Here is an 18,602-nt window from a genome sequence, read left to right on the forward strand (position 1 = left end):
AAATGGAATGACATGAAGGACAAGATGTGTTTATCAGAAGTCCACATGTATCATTTGCGATACTTTTCAAAACTGTTGGACTATTTGATTTCTTATCAAACCACTAAAGTATTTAACCCTAGTAAAGCACAAAAAAAAAAAAAAAAAACAAACAAACAAAAAAACAAAAACAAAAAAAAACTCACATAGTTATCTCTAGTGGTACGTGTTCTACCTTAAATGGATTCTCTGAGCTAGTAAACAAGGATGTGGCAATTACTAAGATCATACCATCAACAAACAGCAAAATTATTTTGCCAGTGACCTCTATGCTGCCACTCTGTTCAAGGGAAACGGATTCTCTCCATTTCACTTGAAATTGAGAGGGTCCATTTAGCGTATTTAGAGGGACAACTATGCCCCTCTAAATACTAAATGAACCCTCTCCTCTCCCTGTTTTCAAGGCCCTTGGCAATAAAAGGCAAAAGCCTGTGAGGTGTTTTCTAAACTCCTGTCTAAAGATGAAGAAATTGAGAAGGCTTTGTTTCTCACGATTTCTATTTGATGCTTGATAGGACGAAAATAAAAGAAAATATATTTGGTTTCCTTTCCTTGATTTTGCCAGCCGTTGCTTGATATCATTTTTGTTGGTTTTTTATTTTATTTTGTTGCCTTATTAGTATTAGCCTTTGCTTGATTTGTGGGGTTTTTTTTTTTTTTAATTTCCGTCTGTCTGATGGTTCATTAATGTCTGTCTGATGTGCTTGATAACTGTCAAATCCATCCTAAACTAGAGAAACACTTGCTCAGGCCAGAAAAAAAAAGGAGTTTAGATCAAAAGGAGCACAATGTCAGTCTATTAATGAATACATAATGGATGACCTTTTTATGTACAAGATGCTCATCCAAGAAGGAATTAGAACTAATTACGGGAACTGGTGTGATTGTTTCAACCCCCCCACCCCCCAAAAAACAGAAACCCAAAAGTATAAAAAAAAAATAAAAAGAGGAAAAGGAACATGAACAATATACTTGGAGCAGCAGCTGTTCACCATCGATAGGGGGAATTTTCCACCCCACGGACCCAGTAGATAGGGTAGGAAATCACAGCTAAGAACTTAGAGCATTGTGAAGAACTGCACAACCACAAATCCACCATAGGACTCAAAATTTCCGCTTGTGGACGAAGATTACAAAAGTATCTGCAAATACATGCAACTAAATGAGTAGAAGGCAAAACATTAATCCCTTGCACAAAGATACTGGGTCAAGAATAGTTCGTTTTTCCGCAAATAACAGGCGGTGGCATAAAATCGGTCAAAGAAAAAGAAATAGTGCAGGCGACTCTCAGCAAAGATGACACATCTCACAGACCACATGAAAAGGAGGAAATAATGTTAAAAACTCTCAAAAACATGTTCAATTAATAAAATGTAACTTACGAATAAAGTTTATTTACCATCCAAAGCATTAGATTCAGTCCTCAAGAACAAAGCCCTAAATACTGTAATTTGCAACAAAGGGCAAAATTGCAGGATGGGCTAAAGCTTATGTCCGTTCTAAAACCTATAACTTCACAACATTCTGCCCAGTCTTATTAAATAACTTTACTAAGAAGTTACATTCCAATAAATAGAACAATTAGGATATGCAAGCCAGATTCTCATGATTCATCATTGTTAACCATGAAAAGGTGGTAAAAAAATGAGAATAAGACAAAGAGGCCCATCTCAACCAAGTGCTGGATAGCGTCAATACCATCTCTGGTCATAGTGAATCAGGATGCCCATGATACCCGTTAGGTTAAGGTTGTTGATATCAATGTTAAGTCAACTTGACGGAATCATTAATTTGGACAGAAGAGTATGAATCCCAATCTCACTTATCATAGTCCATTGCGAAAATGCAAATTTCTTCTGAAGATTTTCTCATGATAAATCTGATTCATGAAATCATATATATAAATTTCTGTTTTGAGAGTGGAAAAAGAACCAAGGGCAGAGTGGTTTCCAGACCAGCAGATAAGAAGAGAAAATAAAACAATAGCAAACTGACCTGAATGAGCTGTATGTACAACACCATGCCAAAGTCCAAGATCCTTAATAAATTGCCCCTATCAGATATATAGAGCATATGCAGGAACACTTTCCATCTCCTTATAGGTCTCATTCAAAATTCTGAACAGCCTGCAAAACTCGGATATTCAGCATCAATAATACACCAAAGATATACATGCACTGAAGCAAGGTCATGAAAAAAGAAAATGCATAACACCGACCTTCTCAAGAAACATAAGCATGAAATCCACACTACACCGTGAAGAAAGAACCAATAGTAGTTTGGTGAAGAACCTTAGAACTCCGATCAAGGCCATGGGAAGCAACCTATCAAGCAGAATTAAATAAGAAAATATTACTTAACCGTTACCAAAAAAAGAAAAAAAAAATTGATGATGAAAACAAATTTGAACAAAAGGCAAAAATAAAAAAAAGCGGGGCAACTTAAGTAGGATACATTTTTAAGTTCAGGTACTTGGGTCGTGTCATACATATAAACAAAGCAAAAGACCCTTTCTCAAGCTAGACCCTTTCTCAAGCTAAAATGACAAAACTAAAATAATCACAAGACCCTAAAAAAAAAAAATGTTCTCTTCACCATGTAAGTTAGAGCAGCATAGCGTTCCTCATTCAAGTACAATGGCTTCCCTCTATGCATGTCAATATCCTGCGAAATAATAATAATAAAAAAGTGTAAATAGCTAGAAGAAAAATCCTACATATGTTCATGTATACATTAAAGGCACAAAACTTACAACAAAGCTAGCAGAAGGCTAGTAAACTTCAAACAAGTACTACAGTTTTCAGCAGTGATATCTAAAACACTTCAAAATCGTGACCAATTAAATTGACCTTCTATACAAAGATTGCAGCATTTGAATGGAATTAGGTGAATGTCAATAGTTTATTATATTTACCTTTTCCAAGGGAAAGAAACTGAATAGACTTGAAATCAGCATGTGGGTTTTTAAGAACAAATCAAACCTCAGATAGATAAACTTTAAAATTTGACATTGTAATTTAAATCTAAGAGCCCGTTTGGTTTGTGGAATAGACCCCTGGAATGGAATGCCTATTCCCCGTGGAAATCACTAATTTCTTACATACAGGAATAACTATTCCTTTAAAAAATGAGAGGAATAGCTATTTTTGAAGGAATAGGCTGCATTTTCCAAAATAATACCCTTACTTTTTTCTTTTTATTTCAAACTTACAAAAGAAAAAAAAAAAAAAAAATGGAAAATACAGTGGGAAGCCGGCCACCCACAAAAGAGGCCAGGGGTGGTGCGACCACCATCGTGGCGTTTCAGGGTGGCTAAGGCCACCCCAAATTTGGCTTCTGAGGTTGCCGCGGCCATCCCCGGCCGCTCTGTGGGTGGCCGACCAGCCACCCATTTAATTTTTTAAATTTTTTTGTTTTTTGAAAAAAAGAGAGAAAGAAATAGTGATGGGCTTTTTAGTAATTTTGATTCAATTCCACTTAAAACATGTGTGTTGTTACCTAACTTAGGAATAAGAATAATTATTCAAATCCACTCTCCTCTATTCCTAATAATAGCCATTCATTTTCCTAATGGAATACCCATTCCACAAAACAAACGACGCCTAAGTGAGGAAGTTTAAAACAAAAGAAATATTGCATGGGCGAAAAACCCTTTTGAGGAAGAAAAATTAACAGAAGAAGAATCCATTCAAAGCGACAAGAAAATGCAGGTTCATCAAGACAGAACATAAACAACATAAGAAAGAAAAGTTTACCTCTTCGCCAAAAGTATCCAGGTAAGGTGATGGCCAAGGAGACTGACGTGCAGATCTCTGTAGCAGGATTGTTGTTTTCTATCATAACAAAGAATATGATTTATCAGTTATCAACTCAAACGAAAAAGTTCAAGGTAAGACAGAAGAAATAGAACTATGGAGACTTTTTGAGCTTCCTACAAATAAACTAGAAAAACTATTAAGCATACCCTGATCAATAGGAACACTCCAGTACCAGCACCACAGACCATTGCATGAGCTTGGCATCCACTTTGGCTTTAAAAGAATAAAATATAACCGAACTTCCAGTTAGTTGATAAAGCATAAGCATGTAAACATGTGACATTGAGATCAAATGTTAAGCATGAAGCCATGAACCACAAAAGGTTAATTTGATCTCTTTTTATAGTTTATTTAATGCCTTATGACATCAAGATCAGAAGTATGACTCTGAACTTTTGAGAAACATGATCTGTAACAGCAACTATGAGGATGGGAGGAGCAAGAACCTGCAGCAAGACTTCCAGCTTGGAGAGCATAATCTACCACACAGGAGGCATAATGCGGGCTCACCAAGGGTAGATTTGCAGTCAGGGCAACGCTGTTTTATCAACCTGATAAAAAATGTATATATTATGAACGGAGCTTTTCAAGAGAAAAAGGACATTCTGTAAGCATATCTGAAGTTGAAAAGTTAAAAACAAACCTCTGCAAGACATCCTGGTAAAGATGGGGAAGATGCATTAACTTAAATGGAATTGCAGGTGTAATATGCATTTCACGTCCAAAACCACGAACTTTGAACTGCTCACAGAAATGATAAACCCATTTTAAAGCTAGAGGACGCAGAATTTCTTCCTTTAAAACAACATCCAGCGGTGGAATCTTAAACAAGTTCTCCAGCTGTTGGATTTCATTGAACTCGATCAACGAACCATCAGTGATATCCATCATGTCATTGATGGCAACAGATGATCTATCAAACACATTATCCCTATCATAGAAAGGTGCTGGGGCAGATGCGTTGAGTAGTTTCCACAGCAGTGCACACCTCCGCAAATAAGGGAAACTCAAGCTGCGAATTGTATCCCTAATATTACTCGATGGGCCAATATAACGTGAGACAAAATATTGCTGGGCACATCCAGATTCCCCCAAAACTTTGCAGATGTCAGAAATCAGGCAATCATTAAATCCTAGTTCACTCGTCTTGCAGTGATGTATCCCACAATATGTAATTATAGCCTGCATTCCAATTATCAGGATCAGGAAACTAGACTAGTGATGGTAAATTGGATTTAGTTCGGCTAACACACCTGCACTACAGAGATGGCATAGAAGACATGCACAAGGGATAACATCGATTCTTCGCATGATAGAAATGGATATGGAAGACAAAAGATAGCCCACATCAATGATGAAAAAGGGTCACCAGAAAGGACAGGATCAGAAGCTCGATTCCAAAATTGAGTATCAGGAAAGGATTCTTTCATCTCAAGATGCTTCAAGATACCTAAAATATTACCTGTGAAGCATAACAACAATGATACGAGCATGTTAATTCATAGAATCTAATGAAGTTCATAGAGCTTGACAATCAAATTCCCTAAAAATGAAAAAAATAAAAATCTCTGTTGTCAATACACTTTTAAACTGCTACCCTTTTCTCAAGCAAATTGTTGAATTAATTGCAAAACAAAAGAACCATGCTTAAACAGTGCAATGCCCATCTCCGACTGCCCTTTGGGGGATGGGTGGGAAGCTCCTAAAGCATCTATTTTCATCTGACTCAATAATTGCAAAATAGCCTGACCTCTAAAACTCCAACTAGGCACTGTATTATCTTTGAGAAGATGATTTTCTTTTTTTGATAAATAATGTGTCTTTGAGAAGATGATATTTTAATCATCATAAACAAGTGTTAAGCAAATTTCCTAACCAAAAATCAAGAATAAATCCGCATTTGACTCGAGTTAACATTTTTGTTATGCAACATCTTTTAAATACAACCTCATATCTGTTTAGTAGGAATGAGGGGGAAAGATCGAAAGAGATTGTCATTTTTCTTTACAAGTGTTTAGTAGGAGGATAGAAAGGTGAGAGGATGAAAAGTATTTTCTAATAAATTTCCATTATACCCTTGTGTGAAATTGTTTTTGATAAATTACAGAGGTAAAATTGTCAAACCATGAATTCATGCCATTTTCTCTCCTCTTTTTTCTCCCACTTTGGGAGGATGAAATATGGTGGGACTGGTTGGACAAAGCCCATCCATCTCCTGCTCCTTCCTTTTTCTACCCTACAAATAAGAGAAAATGGCAATCCACTCTTCCATTGTTCTCCCATCCTTATTTGTCCTTGTTAGGTTTTTTAATTTTCTAATTCAGTGACAAAATAATTTTGAATGTAATTTTTAGACCCACGGTTGTGTTCAAGACAAGTTTGGAGCTTAAATGAACAAAAATCAAGAGTTGAAGATTTGGATCAATCAAACTCAATTTGGATTGATTAAACTAAATTTGGATCGATCAAATTCAAATTGAATCAATCAAATTTGTCAAGAAAAGGAAAGGTTCATATTATAAGATCACAAATTTGGATCGATCAAAAACATTTGGACCGATCAAACTTAAGTTGGATCAATCAAAATTTCTGCAAAACCATTTTAGCCTAGCTAACTTTGATCAAATAGCCTTGTCTTTCCCTAGACTATATAAGCATCATAACCCATGACCTTAGGGGTGTTAGGGGAGGCTATTTCACTATTGTTCTAAAGAGTTTTCATCATTTTCTTGAGCCTAAACAATGCCTAACCCTCTCAAAATTTGTCTAGAGAGTTTTCATAGCCTATTCTCTTGGAGTGTTTCTTTCAAACCACATAGTCCATCATCAAACAATCAAAGTCTATTGGAGTTCCGGTAAAGAAGATCAAGTAGAAGAATTATCCAAAGGCCTTTGGAGAAATACTACAGTAGTAGGCAAGCGGGTCATTTGCTTAGTACAAGGGTATGTCAATTGCAAAGATTTTGCAAGTATGAACATCTTGTACTTTCTCATTCTTCTATAGTATATTAATCTCCTAAGTTTGACTGCCGCGAAGTGATTTTACTTTTGAAGAGCTTCTCAAAATGTTTTCACTTTGTCACCAAATACTTGTGTTGATTAATTTATTGCTTTCATAATATTTGGTGAATTTTTATGTGACGGTTATTATTTTTAAATTCCGTACTATATTATAAGCACCTATTCAACCCCCATTCTAGGTGTTGTTTGGAGTCATTGGGTTATATTTCAGTCTTTCCACGTCTCCCTACAAAACACACTTACAGTGCACAAGTTCTATGCCTATTTAATAGGAACATAAGAAAATAAAAACTCTCTAGAAAGCTCAAAAGAAACATACAGAAGCAATGATAACTCACAAGATAAGCAAGGGCCGAAAAGTTAAAAAACTGTACCTTGTCTAGATGTGCTACTGGCATAGCCTAAAGATTTACCAGAGCAAATAGACTCTGCAAAAAGCTGAATACCTCTAAATCTTTGAAGCACATGAAGAGCATTCTTACTTCGTGCGTTTTGGACATTTTTTAGCAACAAGGACAATATGAATCCACTGGAAGATTTGAGTTCCTCATACATGGCATTAAGGCCATAATTTGGGGTCATATGAGTCCTTCCACAACGAGCAGCAATTTCCATTGTTACGATGGAGTACTTAAGAGTGTCCCACATAAGCATTGAGTGGCTTACCCTTTCAGACTGTGATAACTTATCCTGTTTGTTTGGATAATACATTTTAGAGAACACCCGACGAACAGACTCAAGATTTGACCTCATTCCTCCATTTCCCTGCAGGGGAAGAGCTTTAAGAATTTCATCCTTCCCAACCACATTGGCTGCAGATTGCAAGAGAGCCAAGGCTTGCTGAATGCGAAGTGAACTAATTTCTTCAGACGATGCGGCTGAAGGGCCAGCAGCACATGAGTAACTCACAGTTGAACTTACAGACTGCTCCCAACCATCTTTGAAATCCCCAGGTAAAGCAGGCATGACAGAATTTGCGAGTCGCCGACATACGGGGCAGAGAAACTCTCCCTAGCAAAAGGAGTACATGAAAGATCAAAATGGTGATTGTTCCATCAACTGTAGAAAATGAAAGACAGTGGGATCATTTACCAGAGCTGGGTCCACGATATGGCCTCCTTCGAAAACAATTCTTCTGACATATCTGGGTTAAAAATGTCAGAACAAAGTATTCATCAAAGAAAAAAAAAAATCAGATCTCATCTTAAGCACTTTACATAATCAAACACACTAAAGCCTTCCTTCACAACATTGGATGCAATAAACCTATAAATATCTCTTCCATTCATCGCAACATATCCACAGAATCACCAAAAGGCGTTTCCAACACTAATAGGTTTAATTGAACCTTTTTTTTAATTGTAACTCTCCAATAAAATTAATAATATAAGCAAAAATATCTATATTATAAGCAAAAATAAATAAATAACCTGCTGGTGCACCTTCTACATCATTTTACACTTTTGACTTGTCATATGCCCAAGTGACCTATCTTTAGTTATATTTTCAAGTCACTGATTTAACCGTCAGTAATTCATTAAAAAATAATAGTCATAATTATTGATAGCCAGCTATCCATGTTCATTATTTAAATACAAGAATGTCCTATATGTCAAAAGAAAAAGTTTTACATAGTTTTTGAAATGTATTATTTTCACTTCTTTTTTACTATTTTTCATTCTTCTCTACATCATACATAGCATAGAAGCAGAAACATGCTGAATGAACTACGAAACAGTCACAGCGAAACTACTTCACATATCTGTGTATGTCCTAGTGCCCACATAATATATCTATGTGAATAAACACATGCATCTTTAAGGATACGTCAGTTCAAAGCTTTATCACAAAGCTTATGCATATAAGGCAAGACACTCTAAAGTCTATTTCCTTCTTGGTATACAAAAGCTTCCAGGCTTGCAATTCGGACTTCATGGAAATGCCACAAACTACTTTGACATACATTTTGAGGCTTCAATAAAGCAATATTTATTTATCGGGTTAATTACATTTATCCTCCATCAATGATCACTCATTTACACATTGTCCCTACGAACGTAAGATGCACATGATCTTTTTCCCATGAAATCATGAAAATTCCCTAAAAATAATAAAAAAAAAAAAAATAATAATAATAAAAAAAAGCTTTAAAGGGTGGTTGTAGAATCACCTCCCAATCACATGGGGGTGGCTCAGTCACCCACGAAGGACAAGGAGGGCGGTTGAGCCACCTCCAATCGCTTGGGGGTGGTCCAGCCACCAACCCCAAGTGTTAAGGGGTGGTTCAGCCAACCCCAAGGATGGCTAACCACCCCTTTTTGTTTTGGAAATTTAAGATTTCTTTTCTATTTTTTATTGCTTTTATTTTTATTTTTAAAATTCTAAGCGTATTTTTGTCATTTCATGTTAAAAATGAGCTTGTGCGTGTCACATGTACGTTTTTCCCGTTTGATTTAAAGTGCACGACTTACATAAGGGTTTTTTTTTGCCAACGATTAGTAGTTGAAGGAGGTTAAGTGTAATTAACCCTTATTTATAAATGTAGAATCTAATATAAAGATTAAGTGTACAAGCTGAGACATTCGAGTCATATCCCTTGTCCCTAATTAAAAGGCTAGTACGACTTATGATAATAATTTTAAAAACGTAAGCTGCCCTAAGTACATAGAAAGTATACATGAGAAGCCACCTAACTAGTAGGGGCAAAAAGAATAAGAAAATCATGATAACTATATAGAAATTATGATAATAATTATAAATAAGTTGTATCTTTGAACTGCTGCATTTGTTCCCCCTTTGTAGCTTAGTTATCATGATTTTCTTATTATTTTTTCTCTTTCTAACAAGCTAGGTGTTTTCTCTTATATACTTTCCTGTATTCACGGAGGCACCTTACACTTTTAATGATAATTCAATTACTTATCCAATATATATATATATATATATATTTTTTTTGATAAGTAATATATATATATATATATATATATATATATATATATATATATATATACCCACACATAGAAATTGCATTAAGTAGTTTGAAACACATTTGAGGTTATACCAAGAAAAAATACATAATCTGTAATCCAGGAAAAAAAGGGAAAGGCATTAAAAGATTCTAACACCAAAATCATAACAAGAAAGATCTGGCATATTACTTATCCAAAAAAAAAAAAAAAAGAAGAAAGATCAAGCATATTTCAATTGTCAACTCCACTGTTTCAAAGATAAGATAATCAAAAGTTAAGAGAAAAAGCAATCAAGAAGATCCAAAACCACAAAAGGTGATAATAGTATGAAATTTCAATTTCCAATGACTTACCTTTCCTTCAATGAAGCTAAATAGCGATCAAGACATCCCTGATGCAAAGCATGCCCACAGGAAGAAATATGAACTCCATCACCATCTGAAGGGCCAAATCCATCGTATGCTGGACACTTTGAAGTAGATTCTACTGAAGCCTTATCCTTACGAGCATCTTCAGATGCTGAGGGACTTCCTTTCATTGCTCTAGAAAGAGCAGCTATGTACTTTCCAAGCAAGACAGATTCAGCATCTTTCCTTCTTTCTGAACTCCCTTCAGCAGTTGAAAGTTTATTATCATCCTCTGTAAAATTTGAATGCAGCAAAGTATCATGCATTTCTCTACGTATGCAGAAGTACATATCTTGTTCCAACGTCTCCATGGAATATACAGTCCTCTCCCTTCCATCATTGGATGTGCGTGGCACTTGAATATCCCTCACTGCAGGGAACCAAGCCTTGACAAAATCTACAAAAGCATTGACTTCCTCAGGTTGTCCATAAAGAGAGTATTCATTGACTGCATTCTGAACCAACTGTGCTGATGGGGACGATGAAATCAATCCTGAACCACCTGATGAGGTGCTTATTCCAGATTGATCAGTCACCTTGTCTGTGGCAGCAGAAACATGCTCCTTCTCTAACCGGCAAAATTTATCCCATGATGGGGGACCTCTGTCAACGAAACTCACAAGCCTAGATTTCTTGTTCCAACAACAAAAAATATCTACCATCAATTTTCACTTAAGTTACAAATGGTACACATCAGTTGATAGCAGGAAAATTATTCAGCAATAGGAAACCTAGCAGGGTACAGCATAGACACCAAGTGGTTACCTGCAGAAGAATCAGGAATGACATGGGATCTTTGGAATTGGGATCATGGCAAAGGGAGCAAACAACTTCTGCTGTCTGTTCTGAATCATCTCCAACATCAGAGCTATTTACTACTTGTCCAGATTTTGAACTTTCATCCACAGCGGAATCCATGCTTGCCAAAAACTTTGATTGCTCAGCTCTCATTTTTTCCTGCATAACAAACCAAGTTAATTCATAACTGGGAACAACTTAATTTGGTGCAATAAAAGAATAACTAATACGCTAATACAGCCAAATCACGGTAGGTTCAGTTTATATATATATTTTTTGATGTCGGGGAACCTCTCCAAGGCAGAACTCTTTGGACCCACCCCTGCAGAGTAAACCCCGGTCTCGTGCACCGCACCCTCAGAAGTTTCCCTGCACGGAACTGCTTAAATCGCTGGCTTTTTACCAGGGGGTGTGGCCCCAAAGGATTGTTTACACCCATGAGGTGTTGAACCTTGGACCTTGAAGGGGATGATACCTCAAGACCAAGGCCTCCACCACTTGGGCCAACCCCTTGGGGTTTATATATATATATATATATATATATATATATATATATATATTGCTCTGAATTTCAGGGGAAAATGTGAACCGCCCAGGGTCAGTATGGAGAAGGGATATACTCAGGTGAACAGATAGAACAACACAAACTATCTTCTTTTACATCTAGGAAAATAGCCAACTCAACAAAATATGGAACAAGGAATTATCCTACTAAATATACTATTCAAATGGAGCATCTCCGTCTACATCTCATTCATCTCAATATGGACATACAAATTAGTTTTCCCATTCTCTTGCAAAGTCGCAAGTAAAATAAATCTCACCAAGATGGCAGCCTGTCTCTCTCGAGCTTTTGCCTTCCGTTTCTCACTATCAGAAGCTGGCCCTGAGATATTTGTATCACTACTGGGTTTGGATTGTGATAGACAATTGACCACTTCAGGTGCAAGTTGTTGCAATTTGGCCATACATCCAGAATCAATTTCAGCAAACTTCTTCAATATACTTGCAATCAGAGAAGAAAGGTTGCAACTGCTTGTGTCGAAAAAGTTGTTGACATTTTCATTCTTCTCCATCCTCATCAAAAAAACAAGAAGTGACAGCAAGCTTTGTCCACCAGCACCATAATTTAATCCCTCCCAAATTTCTTCAACAGAATAAGCTAGGATGGGAACCTCATCCATACTCGAACATGACTGGTCACTTGATTCTCTCTGCTGATAACAGATGTCTAATGCTAACGAGAGTAAATGCAATGCAGTAAGAAGTACACCATGAGGAGCACGTGATTCACTCCCTTTATCCGTGAAAATGGCATAGAACAGCACTGCACGGATAATTTGAAGGACTGCCTTACAAGTGGTTACTCTAGCCATCTCTTTGAGAGGAGGATAAATCTTAGTCCACCTGGGCAGTTGACTGGTCAATGGGGAGACACTACAGAAGCGAAAGTATCTTTCTTCCGCAACTTGCAAATCCCTTGGGTTCCAGCGAGGATGGTACAAATCCAGTTCTTTCCAATATGTCCATCGCAGTGAATACATACCCTGAGATACAGAAAAATATATCAGGACCAGTGTGTCAAATCAGAAACACTTAACAGGTTTTGGGAAAAAATGAAACCTGATTGAAGCCAGATGGGTTGGAATACGCAGCAACAGTATCCAAAATTTCCTGTAGCTGGTTAAATTTGGAGAGGCCACGAGGGAGAGATTTCACCAATTGACTACGAGTAGCATCTCCAACGGCTAACGTGAATATTAACTCTCTTTTTAAACTTTCAGCTGTAGTTAGCCCGCAAAATCGCCTTTCATTTACAATCTGAATAATAAGAGTGAGCATTTCCTGCACCAGAACTGGTTCATACCTGAAAAAAGGTGTTCTTTAAGAAGAGATTAACATAAATCAAATATGGAATCGGTCTCCTCATGATGCGTCTCAAGGTAACACAAAAAAGGTTACAATCATGAGGACAATTTCAAGGTGATATTAAGTAAGAATATTATTTACATAAATCCTACAATTTAGTAGTGTTTGGATGCAGAGACTTCAACAGATGATGAAAAATAATTCCAAGGGAAAAGTTGTACAGGATATCTGTACATCAATAAAAGGTGTACTACCTGATGGTACTAACAGAGTACAAGTCAGTCCATTAAAAGAAATACTAAACAGGACAGATAAAGCATTCAAGTCTGACAGCTCAAAATTGTATACCAGATAGAGATCAAGTAGATGAGCACATACTCGTTAGAGCGTTCAAGATTCAGAGAAAGGTAGTTTGATAGCCCAAAGCGTTCAATAATTCTATTTATGAAAAGATCAGGTGGAGCCAATGCAGCACAGCACTGCAGCAGAAATAGATCAAGCTCTATACCCTGTCCAGACCTGCAGCATGAAACTATCAGAAAGATATTTATCACATTGCATGATTTACATTTTTTTTTTTTTTATGTCAGGGAACCTCTCCAAGGTAGAGCCCTTCGGACCCACCCCTGCAGAGTAAACCCCAGTCCTTTGCATGATTTACTATCAGAAAGACATTTATCTTGTTAGGGAGATTGACACCTAAGAGAGTCTTTTAATGTTGGGACACCACTAAACCCAAAAGCTTAAGCCTGTGATTTTGGGCCTAATTATGCCATATTAACCGCTAACACTTGTGTCATCTTTTTAATGAAGAAGTCATTTTCTTTTACACTCAGCATATCACATTGCAACTCCACCTCCCTTCCCAAAAAAAGGAGAAGAAAAGAGAGAAAATGAAAGAGAAAAAAAAAACCCTATTATCTCATGCATATATTTATCACAATGCATGATTTACTAACCACCGAACTGAACGGTACCATTCACAAGAATACAGGGCAGTATCACCATTCTTCCTCCACATTCCAGCATGAACCTCAGCACAAAATACCCTCACCCGTAACAGATGCTCCATAACAAAGGCAGAAAACCCAAATGGGTGGCAGCCCCCAAGAACATGTTGAAAGAAATCAATGCAGCTTGTGGATGATGAATTAGCAGAACTATCACTAGTCATATTTGGCACTGCAGATTCACCAAAACATCTTCTCAATGCCTTCTGCAACAACAAGGAAAGTAACCGATGCAATGGAATGTGAACGGATATATCCTGTGAACTAACATTGTAACTTATATTTGGCCAATCAGACAAACTCAAAACGCGTAATGCATCTATGTCCATGGTATCGCCCTCCATCAGACTGTCATTAGACCAAGCCGGGCAGCAGGTATTAACAGTATCAATTTCACCACTGGTCATTAGTTTATTGTCTTTACTTTTTCCATTCTGCAATTCTAAAATCATACCAAAACCACTATTTACGTGTGAAGTATCATGATCTTCAGTTGAACTCGCCTGTCTGCGAAATATATATTTGCCTTTTCTAATCTTAGATAACGTTTCCTTCAATGCTGAAAAATTGCTACCAGGATTACTGCTAGTATTTGGAGATAATTCATTAAGAGCAGCCCCTGAAGTACTATCAACCAACCAATTGTCGATAGCCCTAAGACACTCATACATTAACCACTTGAAAGTTGGTGGAATTAAGGGATAAGAGATGGCATCAGGTTTAAACTCAGCAACCTCTGAAGCACAAGCTAAGGAACTGCTCCTCCATGTTGCACTACATGCGGAGCTTTCCTCAGATAACCGTCCTACTTTTGCATGTCTTAAGCCATCCGCATCAACCACATCTTGCTTATATGTGTTAGAAAGAATGTCATCATCCGTCTCTTCACTGCTAGCAGCTGAGAACGCCCCATCCACTAAGAGAGAATGAATATTAGCAATAGAATGACATAAAGCAAAAGGAGAAATGATATTCTCGTTATCTTCTTCTATATGGAGGCCTGTTTCTCTCTTTTGAGGGTTCATCCCTTGCACAAAAGCTAAAAGTCTCATCCAAGTTTTTGATATATTTTTCTGGTCATGGGTAATGTATTTGGCCACTGCTGCATGGCTCATAACAAACCGAACATCTTCAAGCACTCTAATGGTTGTCTCATACAAATTTCCCCACTTAGCAACCTGCAAAGGAATATATATATATATATTTTTGATAAGTAAAGAGCGGAAATGGAGAGGGGGGATTCTATCCCCTAAAAAGAGAATAAAACATATTTTCAAAACCACAGAGAAAGATTTCTGCCGTTTAGAAGGGAAATAATTATCAAAAAAATAATTTTCTAAGGCAATAATTATCTCCAGCTATGTTTTATTAATTCCACCAGCTTGCAAAGTAAAAACAAAAATCTTGCATTACCTGTAAACGATCATCTTCACCAGCACATGAAAAAAAAATGTCCCCCAAACATCCCAACAGCATAGCAAGTAGGTTCATTTCCTTCACAAGACGCGGTGTTAGAGTAGGCACAGTCAAGATTTGCACAGAGAAAGTGGACAGTAGAGGATATTTCTTCAAAGCATGATTAGTGCCTTCATTTATGGCATCATTTACAACATTTGGATAGTAGCTCATAAATACTTTAGCAAACTCATATTTGAAAAGAGGTTCTCCGAGCAGTTTCAGAAGCAATTCACTGAGCTTCTTCACAACGTCTTCTCTCAATAACCTCTCTGCCCTCACCAGATTCTCCAATAAGCCAACAGAAGAAAAGATAACCCTAGAAACAAAACTGAGCAAACTCTCACTATACTTGCAAAACTCTAAAAGCATCTCCACCAACATAAATGTTAGCTCATTTGCAACCTCCATTCGCTCTCCAATACGATCACCAGCTCTAGGATTTTCTTGAGAAGTAGTTTCTGCAACCATTAACTTCTCCTTCCAACAAATGAAGAGAGCATTAAGAATGGGGCCCACAGATTTTGCAAACTCCTCTGGAAGGGGTCGTATTTGTTCTGCACCTTTATGCTTTGAGCAGAAGCCCTCACGTTTCCATGCCGTAATATCCCCACAATCACAGCAACCGCCACCCGTATAGATAATAGAATAATCGTGGTGCTTGTGGTTCCCATTCTGAAAACAAGGAACACAAATTGCACATGTCGGATCGTGTTCACAAGTTCGACACCTGTATGCTACATCATTGTTTCCCCAAACAGCGCCACAAACACCGCGCTGGCCAACACTCATTTTGGAGAGGTGCTTCAGGGCAGCAGCCGGATCACCCTCGAACATCAACCATTTTAACCACTCCACGTTGTCCCGGAATCGTCTTTTTACTCTAGTGGAAGCTTTCTTAGAACCTGCCTTTGCTTCTCGGAACGCTTCCCTCATTTCCTCATCTGTAGGCAATATAGCAGACACCAGCTCTGGTATACGGGTCTTGTCATCCTTGACAAATTCAACTAACCCAGGTGGGAGACAATCCGCGGGAATTCCAAGTAGAGCAAGCCTCTGATATCAAATACATATACAAAATGTATAAATAAAATACCCATAACCCAAACAATATTTAGTACTAAATACAAAACCTTCTCAGAAACATTCTAAAGTCGACCTTTAAAAAAAAAATTACATTCATCAAACTAAGAATAGAAGGACCCATTTCCTAAAGTAAGTCTCCGGTCTCCATATAAGCCATTTTTGTTGTATCAGAAAAAAACTCCACGCACTTAAACTAACTAAAATCCTAACATTCATCAATCAATTTCTTTATATTACTACATTTGCGCGACCCAATGAACAAAAAGGCAAAAATTACCAGGACTAAAAAAAAAAAAAAAAAACACTTTTATGGAAACAAAAAGAGACAAATCATGAATTAAACCCATATCCACAGCTTGACAAAACCGCATAAAAATTCAACGCCGATTACCAAAATCGAAACAATAACGAAATCAAGGAATCCAAAAGGGAATTTCAGAAAATCTAGGGAGGAAGTAGACCTGCAGGATTCGGTCCCGGGGCTTGAGTTGGCTCGATTCGAGAGAGGAATCGACATCCATGTTCTCCATACTAGGAGAGCCCCGCCAGAATCGCACCAGCCAATCCGTGCAACACAAACACCGCCTTACCCCAGAGCTCTCGCTCCCCAGCTTTGCCTCTCTACCGTTTGCGTTTCTTCAAGTCGGTTCTGCACAAACCCTAAAAATCTTCTTCTCTTTTCAGCTTTTCTGTTCTATTCCTTTCTTCTCGTTTTCAGGGAAAGCTTTCGAATCCCTTCGCAGTGAATTTATGCTTCAATTTCCAACCAACCACCATTCACCAACTCTCTCTCTCTGTCTTTCACTGAGTCTGGAATGATCCCATCTATTATGGTAATAGTGTAAATATATCTCCCTTTCATTTCTTTTTGTAAGGGCATTTAGTATTGTCCCAAAAATATTTTGAATAATGTTACCATTTTAAATGCACTAATAAAAAAAAATAACGAAAATTTAAAATAAAGAGATCCTTTTCTGTAAATATCTACTGTTTAATTAATGCTTTACTTCCTTTTATCATTTTTAATTTATTTAAAATTGTTAGTTATATTGAAAGAATATTTTTATTACTTTAAGAAGTTGAAGGAATAATTTTATTATTTTATTTTTTAAAGTGACAAAAATACCCTGAAACTTGTAAGTATTATCCAATTCTTTGGTCTCACTCGCGTTCGCTTCTTTGGAATTCTTACCGGTTTGTATTTGCTCCTTATTTATTTATTATTATTATTATTATTATATTAAGGCACTTCCTATGGTTTGTGTGCGGTTAAGAGGCCAGCCCAAGTCCATTTCTGGGGCCTAAAGTGTGAGAACTTGAACGGATCGGGCTTTTGCTTGATTCGAGTCTTTATAAGAAAACAAAATATTGATTGAAAAATAATAAATCTCTTTATTTCATTTCTATTGAAAACAAACCAAAATTACATAATTGAAAGAATAACATGAATATATATAAAGATTTGAGATATTAACTGACAAGGCAAAAGCCAAAGCTCCATTTTCTTCATTAGTCGCAATGTCCTTCAAGTACTTGTTTTGGGTGGCAACCATTTGGAGCAGGTGGTGGTACCATTACTCGAACCGTTGAAGTTGTTGGCTTCATCATGCCATTCAAAGGCCTTGCACCCTCAGCAACATTGCTGCTAAAACAAATCAGCAGCAGCAGAAGGATCGCCATCATCTTCCTGAAGAACATGCTGAAAGAAGAATATTGTGTAGTTATAGTTTCCATTAATTACCAAGCCAGGGATACTGGGAGAGGTCTAGAGAATATATAGAGAGGCTTGCAGAAGAATATTGATGATTATGTATTTATAATAATCGATAAAGAACTAGACGCGGCGGAAGTAAAATTCCTGCAAAGATTCAAGAACCTTCCTTGAACCTTTAAATATAAGAAGTTTAGATGTTTTTGCGTATAGCAATTTCAGATATATGAATATGTGCGATGTGCGTGTGATTAACTTCAGACGTGTTTATGCGTGTGATATATTGGAGACTAATAACCGAAGCTCAATTCCACATAATTTCACCATGTTCTTCTAGAAAACAAACAAACACGATTTCACCATGTAGCAAATAATAAGATAGATATTGCATAGTTATAATTATAAGTCCACTGCATGCG

General features: G+C 37.0%; 1 protein-coding gene across 4 annotated transcripts; it reads right to left on the minus strand.

The window, feature by feature from the left end:
• Window positions 1–794: 794 nt before the first annotated feature.
• On the minus strand, window positions 795–17,288 carry PRT6 (proteolysis 6). Of its 4 annotated transcripts, none has more exons than XM_059607145.2 (19): window positions 16,934–17,288; window positions 15,345–16,442; window positions 13,899–15,109; window positions 13,300–13,440; window positions 12,676–12,934; window positions 11,877–12,599; window positions 11,020–11,211; window positions 10,201–10,886; window positions 7,971–8,022; window positions 7,253–7,889; window positions 5,111–5,319; window positions 4,501–5,039; window positions 4,304–4,408; window positions 4,004–4,070; window positions 3,795–3,872; window positions 2,635–2,703; window positions 2,258–2,363; window positions 2,035–2,165; window positions 795–1,181 (listed from the first exon to the last, which is right to left on the minus strand). In XM_059607145.2, exons 1-17 carry the CDS (start codon window positions 17,000–17,002, stop codon window positions 2,289–2,291), a joined length of 6,210 nt encoding a protein of 2,069 aa, XP_059463128.2. In that variant the 5' UTR covers window positions 17,003–17,288; the 3' UTR covers window positions 795–1,181; window positions 2,035–2,165; window positions 2,258–2,288. The 4 variants fall into 4 exon arrangements, with proteins under 4 accessions (XP_059463128.2, XP_059463127.2, XP_059463125.2 ...); XM_059607144.2 differs by having other exon boundaries at window positions 12,676–12,919; window positions 13,881–15,109; XM_059607142.2 differs by having other exon boundaries at window positions 13,881–15,109.
• Window positions 17,289–18,602: the final 1,314 nt, after the last annotated feature.

Source organism: Corylus avellana, chromosome 10, assembly GCF_965113065.1.
Source record: "Corylus avellana chromosome 10, dhCorAvel1.hap1.2, whole genome shotgun sequence".
In the NCBI taxonomy this organism is placed as follows: domain Eukaryota; kingdom Viridiplantae; phylum Streptophyta; class Magnoliopsida; order Fagales; family Betulaceae; genus Corylus; species Corylus avellana.

Bases quoted from the DNA above. Each gene is read 5' to 3' on its own strand.
- PRT6 (XM_059607142.2), bottom strand. From the start codon at position 17,002: ATGGAGAACATGGATGTCGATTCCTCTCTCGAATCGAGCCAACTCAAG. The intron at 16,443-16,933 runs GTCTACTTCCTC...ATTTGATATCAG, and splicing joins CCCGGGACCGAATCCTGCAG to AGGCTTGCTCTACTTGGAAT. The intron at 4,071-4,303 runs GTTCTTGCTCCT...ATTCTTTTAAAG, and splicing joins AGCTGGAAGTCTTGCTGCAG to CCAAAGTGGATGCCAAGCTC.